Source organism: Neolamprologus multifasciatus, chromosome 19, assembly GCF_963576455.1.
Source record: "Neolamprologus multifasciatus chromosome 19, fNeoMul1.2, whole genome shotgun sequence".
Classification (NCBI taxonomy): Eukaryota; Metazoa; Chordata; class Actinopteri; order Cichliformes; family Cichlidae; genus Neolamprologus; species Neolamprologus multifasciatus.
The window spans coordinates 9189510-9206118 of record NC_140457.1 but is presented as its reverse complement, the minus strand read 5'-3'; the positions used below and the strand labels follow the sequence as shown (position 1 = coordinate 9206118).

Genomic DNA, 16609 nt, shown 5'->3' with positions numbered 1-16609 from the left:
TTCCACCTCTAATCGCTACATTGTAATGTTTTGCAGTGAACTATGGCTAAGTCATTCTTGCATAAAAATAATTGAACCTTAATAACTACAACAATATTTTAGAATATCTGTCATTAATAAAGAATCCAGTGTGGGTATGGTATACATATATACAGCAATTTGGAGTATTCATATATGTCTTTATGGTGTTGTTTGTTGTTTCACTAAAATATCATATGTGAACAAAAGTACCTGGCCACCTACACCTTACACCAACAGGAGCTACTCATGCCATGAACCTGCCAGCACACAGTCTGTGTGCTGATGTTAATTAATTAATTGAGGAGGTTGAGTCAGTAGAAGGCTGGCGACTTTTACTCGCTATGCACCTCAGCACTCGGTGACTGCACTCTGTAACTTCACATGATCTGACTCTTCATGACCAGAGATGGGCAGTAACGCGTTACTTGTAACTTGTTTACTTGTACTGTAATCCAATTACTTTTTTCAAGTAACAAGTAAAGTAAGGGATTACTATTGCAAAAACGGTAATTAGATTACCGTTACTTTCCCGTAGGAACGCTGCGTTACTGCGTTACTAAGACAGATTTTTTTGCGAGAATGTCTCACGACAATGACGTAAGCGAGTGCGACGTTTGTGACAACAGCTGTGTGCAGATCAACTGTGGATCATATATCGAGTGGGGAGAGAGTATGAGCGTGTAGCATTTAAAGCGTGGAAGTACTGACCTGACTTTGAGTTTGATTCCATAAAAACTGACGAAAACATTAGCGTCCGTTGTGCGTGGGAAGAAAACTTTTTACAGCGAAAAAAACCCTAAACTTCCAAGCAAGCACCGAGTGCGCTACCGCGTAATGGGAAATTCACAGAGAAGCTCGCGGATTCTTCAACTCACCGCTGCGGCACACCTGCACCAGGGCAAACCTCCGCCTACCCTACTCCTGCTTTACAGGTGAAAATAGAGCAAAAGGACCACTGACTCTTTGATTTCATTTCTTTTCTGCTGTTGTTTACTTGCATCTATTTGAAAGACTGAGTGTAAACACAAAAGAATATTTTATTTTATGTGCTGGAATGTGCAGAAAAGAGGTTTAAATGTTAAACAAATTTCTTCCAGTCAGAGAATGTTGCATATAATTTAATTTTTGCTTGATGCATAAAGTTAAAAGATTAAAACTAATAAAACAAGTTTTATTTTATTTTTTTTATTTTATATTTTTAAGACTTTTCCATTTGATTACATTTTGTATGATGGATTATGCAGAAAAAGTAGAATTGGGCTGAAAGATCTATTGCTTTATCACCTATTCAGGTTGTAAATCGTGTTTTTTTTAAAAAGTAACTAAGTAATTAATTACTTTGAAAAATAAGTAATCCGTAAAGTAACTGGATTACATTTTGGGGTAAGTAATCAGTAATTAGTTACTGATTACTTTTTTCAAGTAACTTAACCAACACTGTTCATGACTGAGTTGCTGTGGTTAAGAGATATTTGTAAAAAAATATCACTTAAAGTTGGTTGAAAGTCATAAACTGATTTGTAAAGGCAGATGGTTAGGTGCTTGATTTTATACTCCTGTGACAATGGGACTGAAAACTCCTGACTTTAAAGAATAAGAAATCTGTTCAAGTATTTTGTCCTTGTAGTGTAGCATGGCTGCTGTGCAAGAATACTCAAGAGTTCAAACAACTACAGTTTACAGAAACAGGACTGATTTGGCCTGGTGCAAGGTAGGTTGAAGTCTCCATACTCACTGGTAGGTTAGGTAAAGGGTAGCAGGCATCAATTTGAATTTAGGATGATGCTCTTAAGTATCATTTGCCAAATTCCACTTTTATGGCTCCAGGCTGGAGAGTAACTTTGATGGTATGATACCCCATGTAGCATTTGTTAATAGACTGCAGATTAAGTAAATCCACACGAGCCTTAAACCTCCAACAAGCCAACAAAGAATACACAATCATTTATTTTAAGGTGATTTATTTTTCTTCCACCACTAGGGTTCCCCCACCTCCTAGATCCCCTCTAACCCTTGCTTAACACTAGCATAATCATGCAAATGTACTTTACGATACGACAAAAGAACCTCAAACCACAAGCTTCGTCATCAATGACTGTGTGCTGGGATTCTTCCTTTAACTGCCTAATCAGAAACTGCTGTTGAACAGTCAGTACAAAGTTAATCTAAAAGGTTTGTACTTCATGACTTCTCCTCACAGACGACGGTGAAACCAAACTATGACCTTATCACTTTGCCAGGAATCTTTTTTTCCCCTCATAAAGACTAAATGAGGAAATGTGCAATGCACATCTGCATGATTATGGTCAACAGCTCTTCTTCATATGCATCTCAGTGGTTCATTATGGTTAAGGAACAGTCCTCACACTCTGGCCTTGATCTCTCTCGCTTATCCATCTGCCACTCATAGCCTTTGTTATGCAGATGTTGTCTCTTCAGTTCTAATTATCACAATGTTTATTTACTATTGACTACTTCTTCAGGCAATTTTCTGTTGTTCCCTTTGACGTTTTGGGACAATTAAATTCAAAATTTCATTGTTACTAAGCACAGATTTATTATACTCTAAGAGAATAAAAGCAGAACTAAATAAACTTCTCTTAATCCTGTAAATATTTAAGTTGTGTACATACTAAATTCAATGAATCCACAATTCTGTTTTCACTTTCACTTTGAGAATGTTGTGAATGCATTTTACTGATGAAACGGCATAAAGATTACAAATGGGCCATAATACAGTTGGATAGTTAAGTTGACCCATAAAAGTACTTTCTTAATAAGACTTACATGGTTTGTTTGCCTCGGGTATTATCATATTGGCTATTCTGCATTCACCTCACCTCTTTTACCTCTTTATCAGACCTGCCGGGTTTGATAAAGCGAGTGAGTTCTCAGCATCCTGAATAATGACAGAATTGCATTTGTTGCCTTTCTTCATCTTTGTCTGATTCTGCTGGTATCAAACCTCTTGCTGACAACTTTGCCGTGTATATATAACAAAATGTCTTGTTTGTTAAAGCAGTGAAACAAAAAATGGGCTCTTGACCAGTTTACTTGTCCTGGTGCTGCTCAGCCTACCCACAAAGTTTAAAAATGTCTCGTTTTATCCCAGGGACTTCGTCTGACTAAATATCTGGATTTGAATTACAGACTCAAAAATGCTGAAAACTAAGTGAGCTTTCCCCAAGAAGGGAGAGTAATCGTATTATTAATTGCATTATAGAAAATATAGGATCCAATTTTGAATCTGTTTTTGTAAAATGGTCTCTTGTGAGCTTCACTTATTGTCTTAATGTGTTTAGATTTTATTTCATTAGGTTGGTTCTTGTAGATTAAAACAAAGGTCCAAAAGCGTAATTATATTCTCTTTATGATTAGGATTATAAGATTTAAAGCCAGATAGTTAAAGAAAAAGCTAAACTGCTGTTAACTGATAAAAACCTATACTTATAAGTATGAACCATTCAGTAATAACGTCTCTCATGGACCAGTTTTTGCTAAATCTGCCTCAGATAGAGTTTCCAATCTCTTCAATTTCCCCATATTCTTTTTAATGTCCTCCAGATAACAGATGTGAACTTAAAAAAAAATTAAATATAGCATAAACACGGACCAATTTTTAAGTAAATACTGCACTTAAGTATAGTCACTTCTATTTTCATGTTTAATTTTTCTTTCGCTTAAAACGGGCCCGTTCTTCACCTCCATTCCTTTGTACACTGTAAGCATAATTAAGACTCCACGGCTCACCACACATGCACCTGCACCCATACGCTGCATGCATCAGCACACTCACACCTGCATGTTTGCTGTGATCTACCTCACACTAATAAAAAGACTTTCCTGCTTTTGAACCAGAGCTCTGCTTTCCCAAGCTGAAGGTATGCAGCTTTGCTGCTTAGGCCTGTGTGTTTGTTTTAGTTTTAAGAGTCTTCACTGATGCTGTCACCAAATTATGCAAGCAGACTGCCCATAGCATCCCAACCCTATGGGAAATCTGAGACTAACAGGTTGATTTGATAAGATGGATTAAAGTTGCATAGCTAAGCCTCTATAAAAGCTAAGCATTTCCTCCCGCTGGGAAAACTGATTTCTTAGTTTAAATGTTTTAGGAAATGATCCCTGCAGACCACGAGACTGATCATTCCTGGTTTTACGGTTTTAAAAAACACAAAATATCTTGTTGCACTCATAAAAAAGGCTAACTCATTATGAACCTTAATCCTGTCTCTGGATTAAGGCAGCATCGTTCATAAGAAGCTGTTTTTAAGTCCATTATCAGTTTTTTTTATCTAAATAATTCAGAATGTTTATTCTACCAAATTTAAGCACAAACTATGTTGCACTAATTAATTACAACTGATCATCACACATCCTTAGCATCCAACGGTTTATCCACCGACTCACTGTTAAACTATTGAAGGACTCATACAAGAATAAAGAAGCTGTTGGGCTTCCAAACTGCACAGACAGCAGCAACTGCAAAATTGAAAAAAGGCTTTTTAGTCTCTCAATTACTTGTGTTCCTCAGTCTTGAGGATTGTTGTGCTATTGCATCATGGAACCTCAAGAGAAATGAGAAAGGAGCAGGTCTATGCAGGGAAATTAGCTCAGCCGTTCACTCCTGATATCAACGTGGAAAGTGGGGGTGTGAATTATGGTATTACAGCAGCTGTGAGAAATGTTAGAAGTAATCACTGTGGAGTGAGTGGGGGTTTCAGCAGGCTGACTGTTGCTCCTTGGGACCTAATTCATGCCAGAAGGAGGATGAAGTGGGATGCAGAGGGAGTTTAATTTGATGGGATAAAGCTGATGGAGATGCTCAGATTTTCAGTGTTATCCCTGTTTTTATGAAAAGCTTAATCCTGAGGACCAAAAAACCACATTTTCACACTGGCCACCCTGTATTTTGGAGTTTTTTCAATGTGGTTTTGAAACGGTTTACCTAAGCTGAGACTGATAGACTTTCACAGCCTGGCAAGGTACAAAAAATCTTTCAGCTAAAGTTACAATAGGAAGAACTTCACGATAAAAGGGCAGCTCAGAGTATCAGCCATCGTAATTTCAAAACTCACCTTTGTTTTGTTTTTCTAAACACCCTAGCACGTGTAAGTGATGTAGCTATATAAGGAGGTGCCACCTGAATCAGGCCCCAAATTATGCAAAGTAACAAGCACTGCGTCCAGATATACTGTAGGAAAGCCACACACTCCACTTTGATCCTCTCATTATTTGAACAGTAGAAAAACAGTTATAAAAGGAGCAGCAAAGAAGTGATTAAGCAAAATTCACTGTGGCTCTTTCCAGAGAACAATCTTGACCACAGCACACTGTGTATGGAGGATTGGTGGGTGGGGGTGGGGGGGGGGGGTTGGGGGGGTTCAAAGATATTGTGAAATAGTTCCAGTATGTGAGAGTATTACATATTCACCCCCTGTGAGTCAGCCCCTCGCCTCTGACCACAAATATTACAGTGCATCTGTGCACTGAAACAATGGTGTTCCCCTTCACTTCGCATCACTTATTTCCCCCTGTGCCTGGACAGGGGGAAATAAGAACCTTGAACAAGCAAAGCAGTGTGTGTGAGAGACTGAAGATAGAAAAAAAGAGCGATGGAGAGACATGGCAGTGACAAAAATCTGTTCCTGCAAAAGGAGAGGTCCAGGAGCAGGGATGCTGTGCCCAAGGAAAAGTTGAGTAAGCTCAGTGAGTTATCATCGATTTCATGTTTTACAAGTTAGATTTGGCCAAACTCAAAGTGTAAAACCAGCAAATTGGTGGGATTAAGCTTTACAAGCCCAGTTGGAGATTGGGTTTGGAGTGTTCTTCTCTAAACAGTGAATCAGATGAAACTTTAACACCAAAAGCCAAATTTCTCATTTGATTTAAAGTCATCTAATTTCCCCACTCAGCATAAGTTAAAAAAAAAAAAAAATCGTGAAACAACTGTTACATCTTATCTACTAAAGGCGCATTAAAGAAATATCTCGGCATATTTCAGGTTTACCAGCAGTCTGTAATTTATCCCATTCATTCTATTTTAAGTAGAATCTAATCAGTTTGACACACTTTTACTTTCGTAATTAATGCAAGTATTGTGTTTCAAACTGCTACTTCCATGAAAGTGTGAGGCACCAGACCCGCAGGGATGTACTCACCCGTGACCCAGGCTTCTGTGCCGACACTTGAGGCAGGTAACAGAGGAACAGAGGCGCCATAAAGTAGGAGACGGTAAAAATGAGGAAACTTGATAATAACATAATTGAGCGTCGGTGAGCGCAGAGCGAAGAGCGGCAGGTAGTCTGAGCGCACAGCGTGTCCGTCTGTAATACTGATGATCGACAGGTCCAAACCGAAAAAATATATATAATAGCACGCCCCAAAAAGACTCCTTAACCCTAATTTCCTGTTAATAATTCTCCTGTGTCTACTCCTCCGATAACTATTCACATAGTGCCACGCGTGTGATCGGGAATCAGGACTTGGCCGTCACCATTGTGATTGGTTTTATCCACTGCGGGAGGATCAGCTGTTCATCGCGGCTTCCACAGGTTGAGTCGCGCCTGTATCCATTGCACCTTCATTTAAAAGCAAAGGAGGAAGCAGCCGCCTCTAGCTGACACTCGGAGGACCCAATAGCAGCGGCCGGTGGCGGGAAAGCCACGCCCACCTCACCCCAAGATTAACTGTTCGCGGAGGAGAAAGATCTGCTCCGGTCAGTTAGGAGAGAGGAGCAGGAGAGGCAGCAGCTGCAGGAACACTCAGTGTATTATCATGAGTCTTTGAGAGCAGAGACAATGGCCGAGCAATTGTGAGGTCAAATTTTAGGTTCTCATCCCCTTTCAGAGACATATAATGCTCTATAATAGCCTAGTATCCTGCTGACGTGACATTTAGCCTGCGTACTTGGGTTACAATGGAAAACATCTATTGAGTAAAGTCAATAGCTGTCACAAGCACTGCAGGGGGCCAGTCTGTGTTTGTAGATTTGGCTGTGTGTGTGTGTGTGTGTGTGTGTGTGTGTGTGTGTGTGTGTGTGTGTGTGTGTGTGTGTGTGTGTGTGTGAGTGTGAGAGAGAGAGAGATTTGTTGTGGGTTTTAGTTGGCAGACGATTCATTGTTTGATAGAGCAAAAAACAACTGTTTGTGTCACTTTATCCCCAATTACATGGTCATAATGTAACTCATTTCATAGAATAAATGTTTTTTTTCTGGTAGAGAACCTATTTGGTTTTGGGGATTTTTTCAAAATAAACTGACCTTCTAAGAGCCGTTTGGCTAGCATTGGAATTTCTTCATCTTATATGATAATCTGCAAAAACCTCAGTAGTTAATGTATATTAACACCATATGTATTTGCAAATACAATGTTAAAACTGCAATTTGCTAATTTACAGTAAGACTCAAATTCAGAAGAAAATATAGGGTTATCAGTATTTTGATAAATAACAAACAATAATCTATGAAAACAAAGAAGTAATCAATGTGTCTTAAGCTGCAGTGCAAAAGAAAATAACTTCTTACTTCTTAAAAACTAAGTGCCTTTTGATCATTTTTATTCAAGTGCAAAAGAAAATAACTTCTTACTTCTTAAAAACTAAGTGCCTTTTGATCATTTTTATTTTCCACTCTACAGAAAAGATTTACTACTACTACTTTCCAGACTGATATAATGCATATAATATGTGATGCTGTATAGGTTAACCTAGCTCTGCTTCAACCTTCTACCACAATCAGAAATGAATGTATTAATTCTAATATTGTATTAGTGGTTTGCTGTGCACCACAACATGAATGTAGGGACAACATTTCTGCATTGTTGCAACCCTTTTGTCACTTATATATACGTTTGGGTTTTTCACATTTAAGTGGAAGGTTTAAGGTTGTTATGAAGCACTTTAATATCGCAGTGTTGTTGCTTTGACAACCATAAATATTCTCAGTACTTTTCCACCAACCTGAGCAGGAAAGCACACTTAATGCATTCACAAAACATGCTTCCACACTGTAATCGGCCTGCAACCTCTCAATTTCTGGCTCTCACGTCTTCCTTGCCTCCGTGCTGTCCATTTCTCCATCTTTTCCTTTCAGATAAATTGTGAGGCCCATTAAGAAGAGAGAAGCAGTGTTTAGTGCAGGTGTCCGTCACCCTTTACTGGAACGGGTAACCCCACCCCCACCCCGAATCCCCTTCTCTCACTCTTTGTCCCTATAGATATTTTTTAATTGTTGGTTTTGACAGTTCAGCGGCTTTTTGAGTGCCTCAGAGAAGAGCCTTGTAATTAGAGCTATTGAGCTTCTGGAATTGGCACAATTAGGGTCAGCATTAATTATTCCTCTGTGCTCTGGCAAGTTTCTGTAAAGCACTGTTTGCAGAAAAGATGCCAGAGGAGGGTCACTCCAAATGGGAGAGATAAAAATGGATGGGGCAGTTGTACAAAAGGGAGAAAAACCGAGGCCTAAGTGGTCTCAAGATAGTGAATTATCTGGATTCTTGCTTATCGGACCACCATAGAAACTCAGCAAAGCGTCCGTGTAGTATCATTATCAGAGCTGTGAGAGAAGGGATGCGCCTCATTCCAAGTTGGTTCCCACCCCGGAGACTTAACCCAACTACCCCTCCCGCTCTGTGCCAGCTGGTCCACTCCTGTCCTTGTGTGAGTGGAGTAATGCTGTGGGAGGTGAGGATGAGGAGCAGAGAGGGTCAACGGGAGTGTCTCTTGGAATGTTAACGAGATCAGTTTATATCTGCTCTTCCCTCTCACTTCAACCCGCCACCCTGAACAATGAAGACAAAGTTTTCAGGGCTGCAAAGCCGTTGTAGTGAAAGCATGGCTTGACACTTTAATTCTGTTGTCATTTGGCCGAACATAAAAGAAAACCTCTGACAACAAAAACAAAAGGAGGAATGAATGGGCATGCTGAAAGAAAATGTACATCCCAATTACTGCGGTGGCCCTTCCAAAGACGCCCCAGCCGCCAGTCCCCCCACCGGCTTACGCCAACTACATACGGCCGAAAATTAGCGGGTGTATGCAGACACAGAAACAGACGGAGCAGCACTGAGGCCACCCAGAGATCTGACGGCCTCGGGAGGGGAGCAGGTTTAGCACAGATGTGCCGCAATGATGTCACGTTGCCTAAAAGTACAGTTTAGGTGCACATGCAGTTCAGATGTAGTATGATAAATGCTGAGAGGAAAACAAGTTGAAGAGAGGCAAAAACTGCTACTTCTCATTCATTTTTCCAGTTTAATGCTAAATAACTACATTTTTGTCTAAATAAAATCAGCATTTGTTGTGTGTTTCAGTAGATTCTCATTGTTCTTCTAATAACAAAATCCATGAAAACCTATTTGTGACTTTTATTCCAGTGTGTAAATAGTTCCTCCCTTTGTTTATTGTAGCGATATTTCACCCTCACCTATACAGCAATAACAAGCTGATTTTTAGTTAATTTACCAGTAATTTAGGATAATCTGAAAAGGCCTACTGTAATTATTGACCAGTCACCCAACAATACAGCAACCATACACCGAATCTGTCTCTGGGTTTAGGATTTTTTTTCATCCCTGAGGTTCTTCAAGTGCTTGAACTTATTCAAATTATTAAAGTATTTGCAACTCCCATGTTGCTTCACTACTTATTTGGCATGCATTTTTAGTATCTCCTATGTTCCTCTGTGAGGACACGGGGTCTCAGAAGGTTTACTTCACTTCCCACACACCTCCGTACCGATATAATTGTTTTTACGTTAGTGAATATTATTTGACTTTGTTTATTATTTGTACTATTAAAGCAATTGCTTTAATAGTACCTCCACTGCAATCAGCTTTAGAAAAACTTTGCTTGTATTTCACTGTATCAGTAAAAATAAACCAGTTATTTCAGATTTATTAAAATGTTAAAAAAGAAGGCATACTTCATGATTAGTATTCTGTGCTTGCAGTTGTAGTTCTATTACTTGTATTTCTGCTACTTTTACACCCACGTGTAGTGTCTGAATACTTTTTCTAGCAGTGCATCTGTTTGATGAGTGTGTGAATGCCTTCAAAAGGCAGTACTGTCACACACAACAGAATACAGTTGAAGCACTGAATGAAAGACAGAGAGGAGCGGGCGGCTTGTGTGCTGAAGGGGAAAATCGAAGGTCAGATACAAAGCCTTCTCTTTTTAAAGTGTCATCTGGATTTCATTTCATAAATTCCATATATTTTACATGTACTGGCCGCAATTTTCACTAGCTCCTGAAAACAAGGAGGAGTGTATAGCCCTTGGCTGGCCAGCATTTCTTATTACCCTCTTCAAGTACACACTTGCACACAAACATACACACACTGAAGGTGATGTAGAAGCATGTCTGGTGATGGAAAAGCATAGCAACAAATAAATAAGCCCACAAAGCCAAATCATCTATGACATTAATCAGAGATGTGAGGGATTTTTACGCAGTGAGAGAGTGAAAGAGAAAGTGGCAACAGAGAGCCACGGGTGTGAAAAGGCCTATTGAGTCTGGAATGGGGTGTCCCGCACCTGCGCTGTCTATTCACCCCACTGTTTACACACTGTCATCCACAATTAATACCTCCTGGGGACTGGGCTGCTTGCCCTCTGCAGGGCCCCCAGACCCATCCAGGCCCTTATGGATGCCTAATTGAGCATACCGCTCTCCTGATTGAATTAACAGCTATGTCTCTGGGACCTTTTCCCCTTCCACTAAGGAGGGGGACTGTTCCACACCCGCATGAGACCCCTGTACCATCCCACAGAATAGACAGCAGGGAGAGAGGGGGTTGGTGGCTGAATATAGCAAAGGGCTAGAAGCGGGAGTTGAAGCGGTCTAGAAAATGTGGCCCTTTCTGTTGGCAAACCAAGGCTGGAAATGTGAACTGGGGGCAATGAAAGGTCTCAATATTCGCAGGGCCAGTGAGTTCCAGCAGGCATGTAGTACTGTACACGCACGCACGCACGCACACTTATTTGAGTGCTTCCGCAGCACTAAGTTTCCCAAAATCCAAGTAATCAGTCTTGCACTTTATTTTGCTGTTATGATATTTCTTGTTCCTTGTATTTTCTTTGTTTGTCTGTCAGTGAGACACAATTTACAAGAGCAAGTTTCATGCAAGTTAGTGGAGAGGTAAATCCCTCCAAAGGAAAATTGGAATTTAAATGCTTAAATTCCAATTTAAATTGGAATTTAAATGCACCCACAGCTGTGGGTGCTGTGGTATTGTGTGGCCTTGGTTGATATGTTGAGCAGAGACGAGAAGGCAGAGGAATACTGAAAAAAAAAAGCTATGCGATTGATGTATATGGTTTTATTACTGATGTATTATTGCATAAGCAGCAACCTAATCGCAGCAACCTGTAGTGTTTGATCACCGACTGCAACAGTCTGGTTGTAATCACTTTAAGAGGGATTTTTTATTTTCAATTCAATTCAATTCAATTTTATTTATATAGCGCCAAATCACAACAAATGTCGCCTCAAGGCGCTTCATAGATACAGAGAAAAGCCCAACAATCATATGACCCCCTATGAGCAAGCACTTTGGTGACAGTGGGAAGGAAAAACTCCCTTTTAACAGGAAGAAACCTCCGGCAGAACCAGGCTCAGGGAGGGGCGGCCATCTGCTGCGACCGGTTGGGGTGAGAGAAGGAAGACAGGATAAAAGACATGCTGTGGAAGAGAGACAGAGGTTAATAACAGATATGATTCAATACAGAGAGGTCTGTTAATACATAGTGAGTGAGAAAGGTGACTGGAAAGGAAAAACTCAATGCATCATGGGAATCCCCCGGCAGCCTACATCTATTGCAGCATAACTAAGGGAGGATTCAGGGTCACCTGGTCCAGCCCTAACTATATGCTTTAGCAAAAAGGAAAGTTTTAAGCCTAATCTTAAAAGTAGAGATAGTGTCAGTCTCCCGAATACAAACTGGAAGCTGGTTCCACAGAAGAGGGGCCTGAAAACTGAAGGCTCTCCCTCCCATTCATTTTTCATCTTGTGCTTTTATTGATAGTGAAACAGCTCAGTCTGAACTGCTCTGCTGCAAAACTATGTGAAGTGATTTTTTTAAAGAAGAAGAAGAAAAGGAAAAAATATGTATAAGTGTTAGAATAAGTATATATTTATTCAATGATGTGATTCTGGCTTCATCGAGCTATGACCTCCAGCTTGGACTGGAGCTCTTTGCATCTAGCAGAATTAGCGATTCCAAATCTGAGACCCTGTCTCTCAGTCAGAAAACAGCAGTGCCCACTCTTGGTTGGGAATGAGCTGCTTTGTGGTAGACTCTGAACACTCTGGAATGATTATATCTCTTGGCTGGCTTGGGAACACCTTGGTGAACCCCAGAGCTAGAGGAGGTGGCAGGAGAGAGGGAGGTCTGGGCATCTCTGCTTCGACTGCTGACCCAGAAAAGTAGAGGTGGGTGGATGACCAGTATTGGCAGATGAATATATCAGTCATGCTCTAATATGAATCATTTCTAACTAGAAAACAATCTGGTGTTTTACAGGAAAACTGGAAAATAGGCAATCATGACCGAATAACCAGCATTCACTGTGCTTCATTATTGTGCTCGTCATTGTGACCCTTCCTGTTTATCTTCTGAAAACATATGAGTTTCCATGCTGCTAGGTTGGAAACCACTACAGTAATCAGTGTAGTAATATGTATCCTAAAAATTATGTCCACATGTTACTTTGTTGGCATCAAGCAATAAAAAAAAAAAGGAATGTACAATTAGAAAGCAATGTTTAGTTTAGGATTTAAATTCTAAAATTTGCTAAAGCCTTTTAAATATTAGAGGAAGCTTATGCGTAAAGTAACAATTAAAAAATACGTTTTTTTCTAACGAGTTTAAGAAAAATACTGCAAGTTTGTCAGATCTAATATGTTTCTTATTATGTTTGCTGTTTTTGAATAAGAAACATATTAAAAAATAAAATGCATCCAAGAAAGCTTAAGTTTGGTTCACTGCACTTGTCTAGACAGCTGTACACACTCGCTCCTTGTGTTCAACCCTGAGCAAACACTGGTACAGTAAGCTCCTGGCTCGATGCACTACAATAGTAGTAAAATATAATAATGTGGAAAATCAGAAGCTCTCTGGAGAGATGGAAATGTTCTGAGGCCTTTTTATTTCCAGGTCGATAAAAGAGTTTGCCATGTCTCTATCCATACTTGTCAAAGTTCTGCACACATGTCCAGCTGAAAATCTGATCTGGCTTTGAAGGGAAATGAAATGGATGAATTCATTTCAGCTGAGGCTGCTGACTGTCAGAGTCATGTAGCCAAAAGTGCATAATCTCTCAGTTCCTCTTTTGCTATAATTTCCTGGCTGGATTTATCTATTGGCTCTGTGTAAAAATAGCCTTCCCTAAGTGGCTTGAACGGGACGTAGATCCTCGTAACGGCATAGATACTGGCTCACCTGTGTTTTTATATCTGAGTTCCTAAATCGATCAGATGCTTGTGAGGATCTGTCTTTCAATAGATCCTCAAAAGTAGAGCTGATACAGAATCACTTTCCCAATCAGGATATATTAAGGAAAATCTTTGAAATATTCAATATGTTGGTTGTTGCATATTATTTATGGTATACCACATTAAAGATCTGGTGGTCTATAACTTTATTGGTTGCAAAATACTTAAAAATTGATCTAGAATAAGGATTTTGGCATCTCCAGGTCGGATCCTACATGATGTGGTGGAATGCTGGGTTCTCACCACTACATGGGCTATGTACTGGTCTCCATGACTGCACCAAGCAGCTCACCTCTCGATGAACCCCCCAGTTCAGCTTTGGTGGTTGGGAGCATGCCCTACCAAAAACAAAAACACAAACACAACATTTCTGCAGAGCATAACCCTGCACCAGTGAACTGTGCAGCAAGCACACCATGCACCGCTCTCCTTTGGCTCCCCTCGCAGACCCCATGCCCCCAGTTAACAAGCCAGCCAGCACGTTCCTTGTTGTCACTTGTTACCCGCTGTCCTCCCGATACAGCTTGCGGGTGGGGCCAATTAAACTCGCACTGTTCCCCACAATGGGTCAGGAGTTTAGTGGGTCATCATCAGAGCTTTTTTCACCCAGAGTTATCTAATCCTGAAGCTCTGGAACAAACCAGACCAGTCTATATGCAGAAGAGGGCTTTCAATTAATCAACTGCATTTATTAGTGTGGTTGCATGTGGTGATCAAATCAGTCAGACACACAGAGAGAAATACTCATCTTTTTCAACTTCAACTATTTGTACTAGATCTGTGAGAACAATAGTTGTGTTACTACTGATGCCAGTTGTAGTACAGTAAGAAATAATATTAATGTTATATCATCAGTATTAGTATAAAAATGACTTTTATAGGAAGTGAAAGTAGTAGTACAAAAGGTACAAGCAATGGCAAAATGTAACTGTAGTGGTAGTGTCAAGCAGGGGGGTTACCTGATGCATTCGTTTCCTATTCAACTAAAAGCCTAAAAGAGTTCAGGCTGTGTTGAAGGCCGTGTGTTGACTTTCAAGCTCATTAGACTGGCACAAATTCTGCTTTTGCCTTATATGCAGTATTTTCAGCATTTTTGCACGTTTCAATTAATCTTTGCACCCATTTCTCATTTTCCTAGAAAAACAAGAAGGCAATGAGGGGTGGCTCGAGAGCTGTATTTGTAAGAATTCCCCAACTCATTAATGTGAGTGCGAATGGGTGAATGTAAGTGAATGTGCATAAGTATCAGTCCTTTTATTTATGTAACAGAGTGTTAAAAGTCTATGCTCATCAGTGCTAAATGTTGGGAATATTCTCAAGAAATGTTGTAAAACGTTTACTACACCTTATCACTGATATTATGGACACTTTAAGGTGTAAAATAGAAAAATGATTGCATACATTTCGAGTACAGTAATGTTTATCCAACTGACATTAATGTCTGAGAGTAAACCTTTTCACATCAGACATGATGGCTTCTCTGATCAGAACATCAGTGATGGTTCTAAATAATTATCCTATGACACCGTGACACTGAACCAATTCAATCATACCTCTAGCTGGCACATTAGTTTCATGAGTCAGGTTTTATTTTCAGTTGTGCTTTTCCTATATGTCTTCTGTAAAAAGAAAAACAAAACATTTAGGCCTAAATTAACTGTGATCATGCTGTAAACTAGGGTGACTGTAATTTATTTGATCTAGTGTGTCAGTTTTCAAGTGTAAATGGCCTAATGGGGTGTTTATTCTATCATACTAAAATAAAATCCTCGATAACTCAGTATTACGACTGCTTGAGGTCAGATGACCTCCCTGAGACATCCTTAGCATAAATCTGCAGTGCTCTTTCGCCCTCTGGTGTCAATTTCGAGTAATTACATGCATTTTGATTTCACGCCCAGGAGTGGTGGCAGATGTCAGCTTTAAGAGAAAGTGCTGTGACTGGTGATGAGCCAGCCACAGATTAACAAAGACCAATTTTAAAATTCCACGCCTTTTTTATTCCATCAGTATTTTGAAAACATCTCCTACAAAATCACTTCTGGAAATGGAAAATAGACACATTTTGGAAACTGGCTAATATTCATCTTCAATGGATAAACTGCGTGCGTGGTACAAAAGCAGGCCTGCAGGATGATCTTTGCTCGGGGGTAACATTCAGCACCATTACGCCAGTTTAAGAGCTTGTAAGTGGAGTGGACAGGCGCTCGGATAATTGCAGAGTGCACTCAGTATTTTTAGCATATTTGCCACAAGCGGGCGGAGCCAAGGAGGGTGAGATGGAGGGATGCTGAAAAGCAGGTGGCGACCGCTGATGTTTACTGGATGAACTTTAGCGAGGGAGGATGAGGAAGGAAGGAAGCTGGATAGGAGAGTCGTCGTAGTGAGCAGATTTCACCGCGGGGACGGTTTTTATCGGTGTTTGTGATCGCGGAGAGTGCACATTTTCAGCGCCGGCGCTCAGAGGCTGACCGGCTGGGAAAGGCTCCGTCTGTGTCTGTCGTGTCGCCGGAGATTGCAACGATGTGATGCACCCATCTTCGGGACGACGGCCGAAGCCTTTTGCCTGAAACCTGATATTATGCAGGAGACGAGGCTTTCTGGACGGATTAAAGGGGAACAAAGCACCGGTTTAGAAAACGTTTTGCGACCTGGCAGGTCAGTGCATGCTTGCGCGACGCAATACCGCATTAAATTACAGCCAAATCCACCGGATTTAAGCAGCTGTAATGACTGTTGTTGTGCACCAAAGCAATCAGCAATATCTCTTCTGTCATTTTTAGAGTTTTAACCTTGAACCTGAGCTGTTGGTGTTGACAGTGCGGAGAGGGTTTTATGCCAGCATCCTGCTGATATGCAGGAGAAAAGTCTAGGCCTTCACTGTTTGTTACCAGGTGTGATGAGTCCATGTTAGTGAGCATAATAGTGTCCAGTGGTTGTTTACTACTTTCACACTCCATGATATCCCATTCTTTTTCCAAGTAAGCTTTTAGGATCAGGTGCTTAATAATTCATACCCCAGACGTCTATGCGTTAAGCATTTGTAGGTTGATTGTGTGATGTAGAGTGAAAAAATATTGCTATGAGTAATCAGATT

At 40.3% G+C, this 16609-nt stretch overlaps 2 protein-coding genes across 10 annotated transcripts in view; one reads left to right on the top strand and one right to left on the bottom strand.

The window, feature by feature from the left end:
• The window catches only part of smoc1 (SPARC related modular calcium binding 1), a 52897-nt gene extending 46303 nt beyond the window's left edge, over positions 1-6594 (bottom strand). For all 5 annotated transcript variants that reach the window (XM_085143393.1, XM_085143392.1, XM_085143394.1 and 2 more), the window contains exon 1: positions 6180-6594. In XM_085143393.1, the coding sequence (XP_084999519.1) occupies positions 6180-6281 (102 nt within the window). In that variant the 5' untranslated portion in view covers positions 6282-6594. The remainder of the gene's footprint in view (positions 1-6179) is intronic.
• The window catches only part of ccdc177 (coiled-coil domain containing 177), a 152570-nt gene that overhangs the window by 129289 nt on the left and 6672 nt on the right, over positions 1-16609 (top strand). Inside the window, exon 1 of one of the 5 annotated variants that reach the window (XM_085143376.1) lies at positions 14657-14716. The exons of 2 other annotated variants lie outside the window; for them this stretch is intronic. In XM_085143376.1, coding sequence (XP_084999502.1) covers positions 14666-14716 — 51 coding nt within the window. In that variant the 5' untranslated portion in view covers positions 14657-14665. 2 more of the 5 variants (XM_085143378.1, XM_085143377.1) reach the window with 2 other exon arrangements.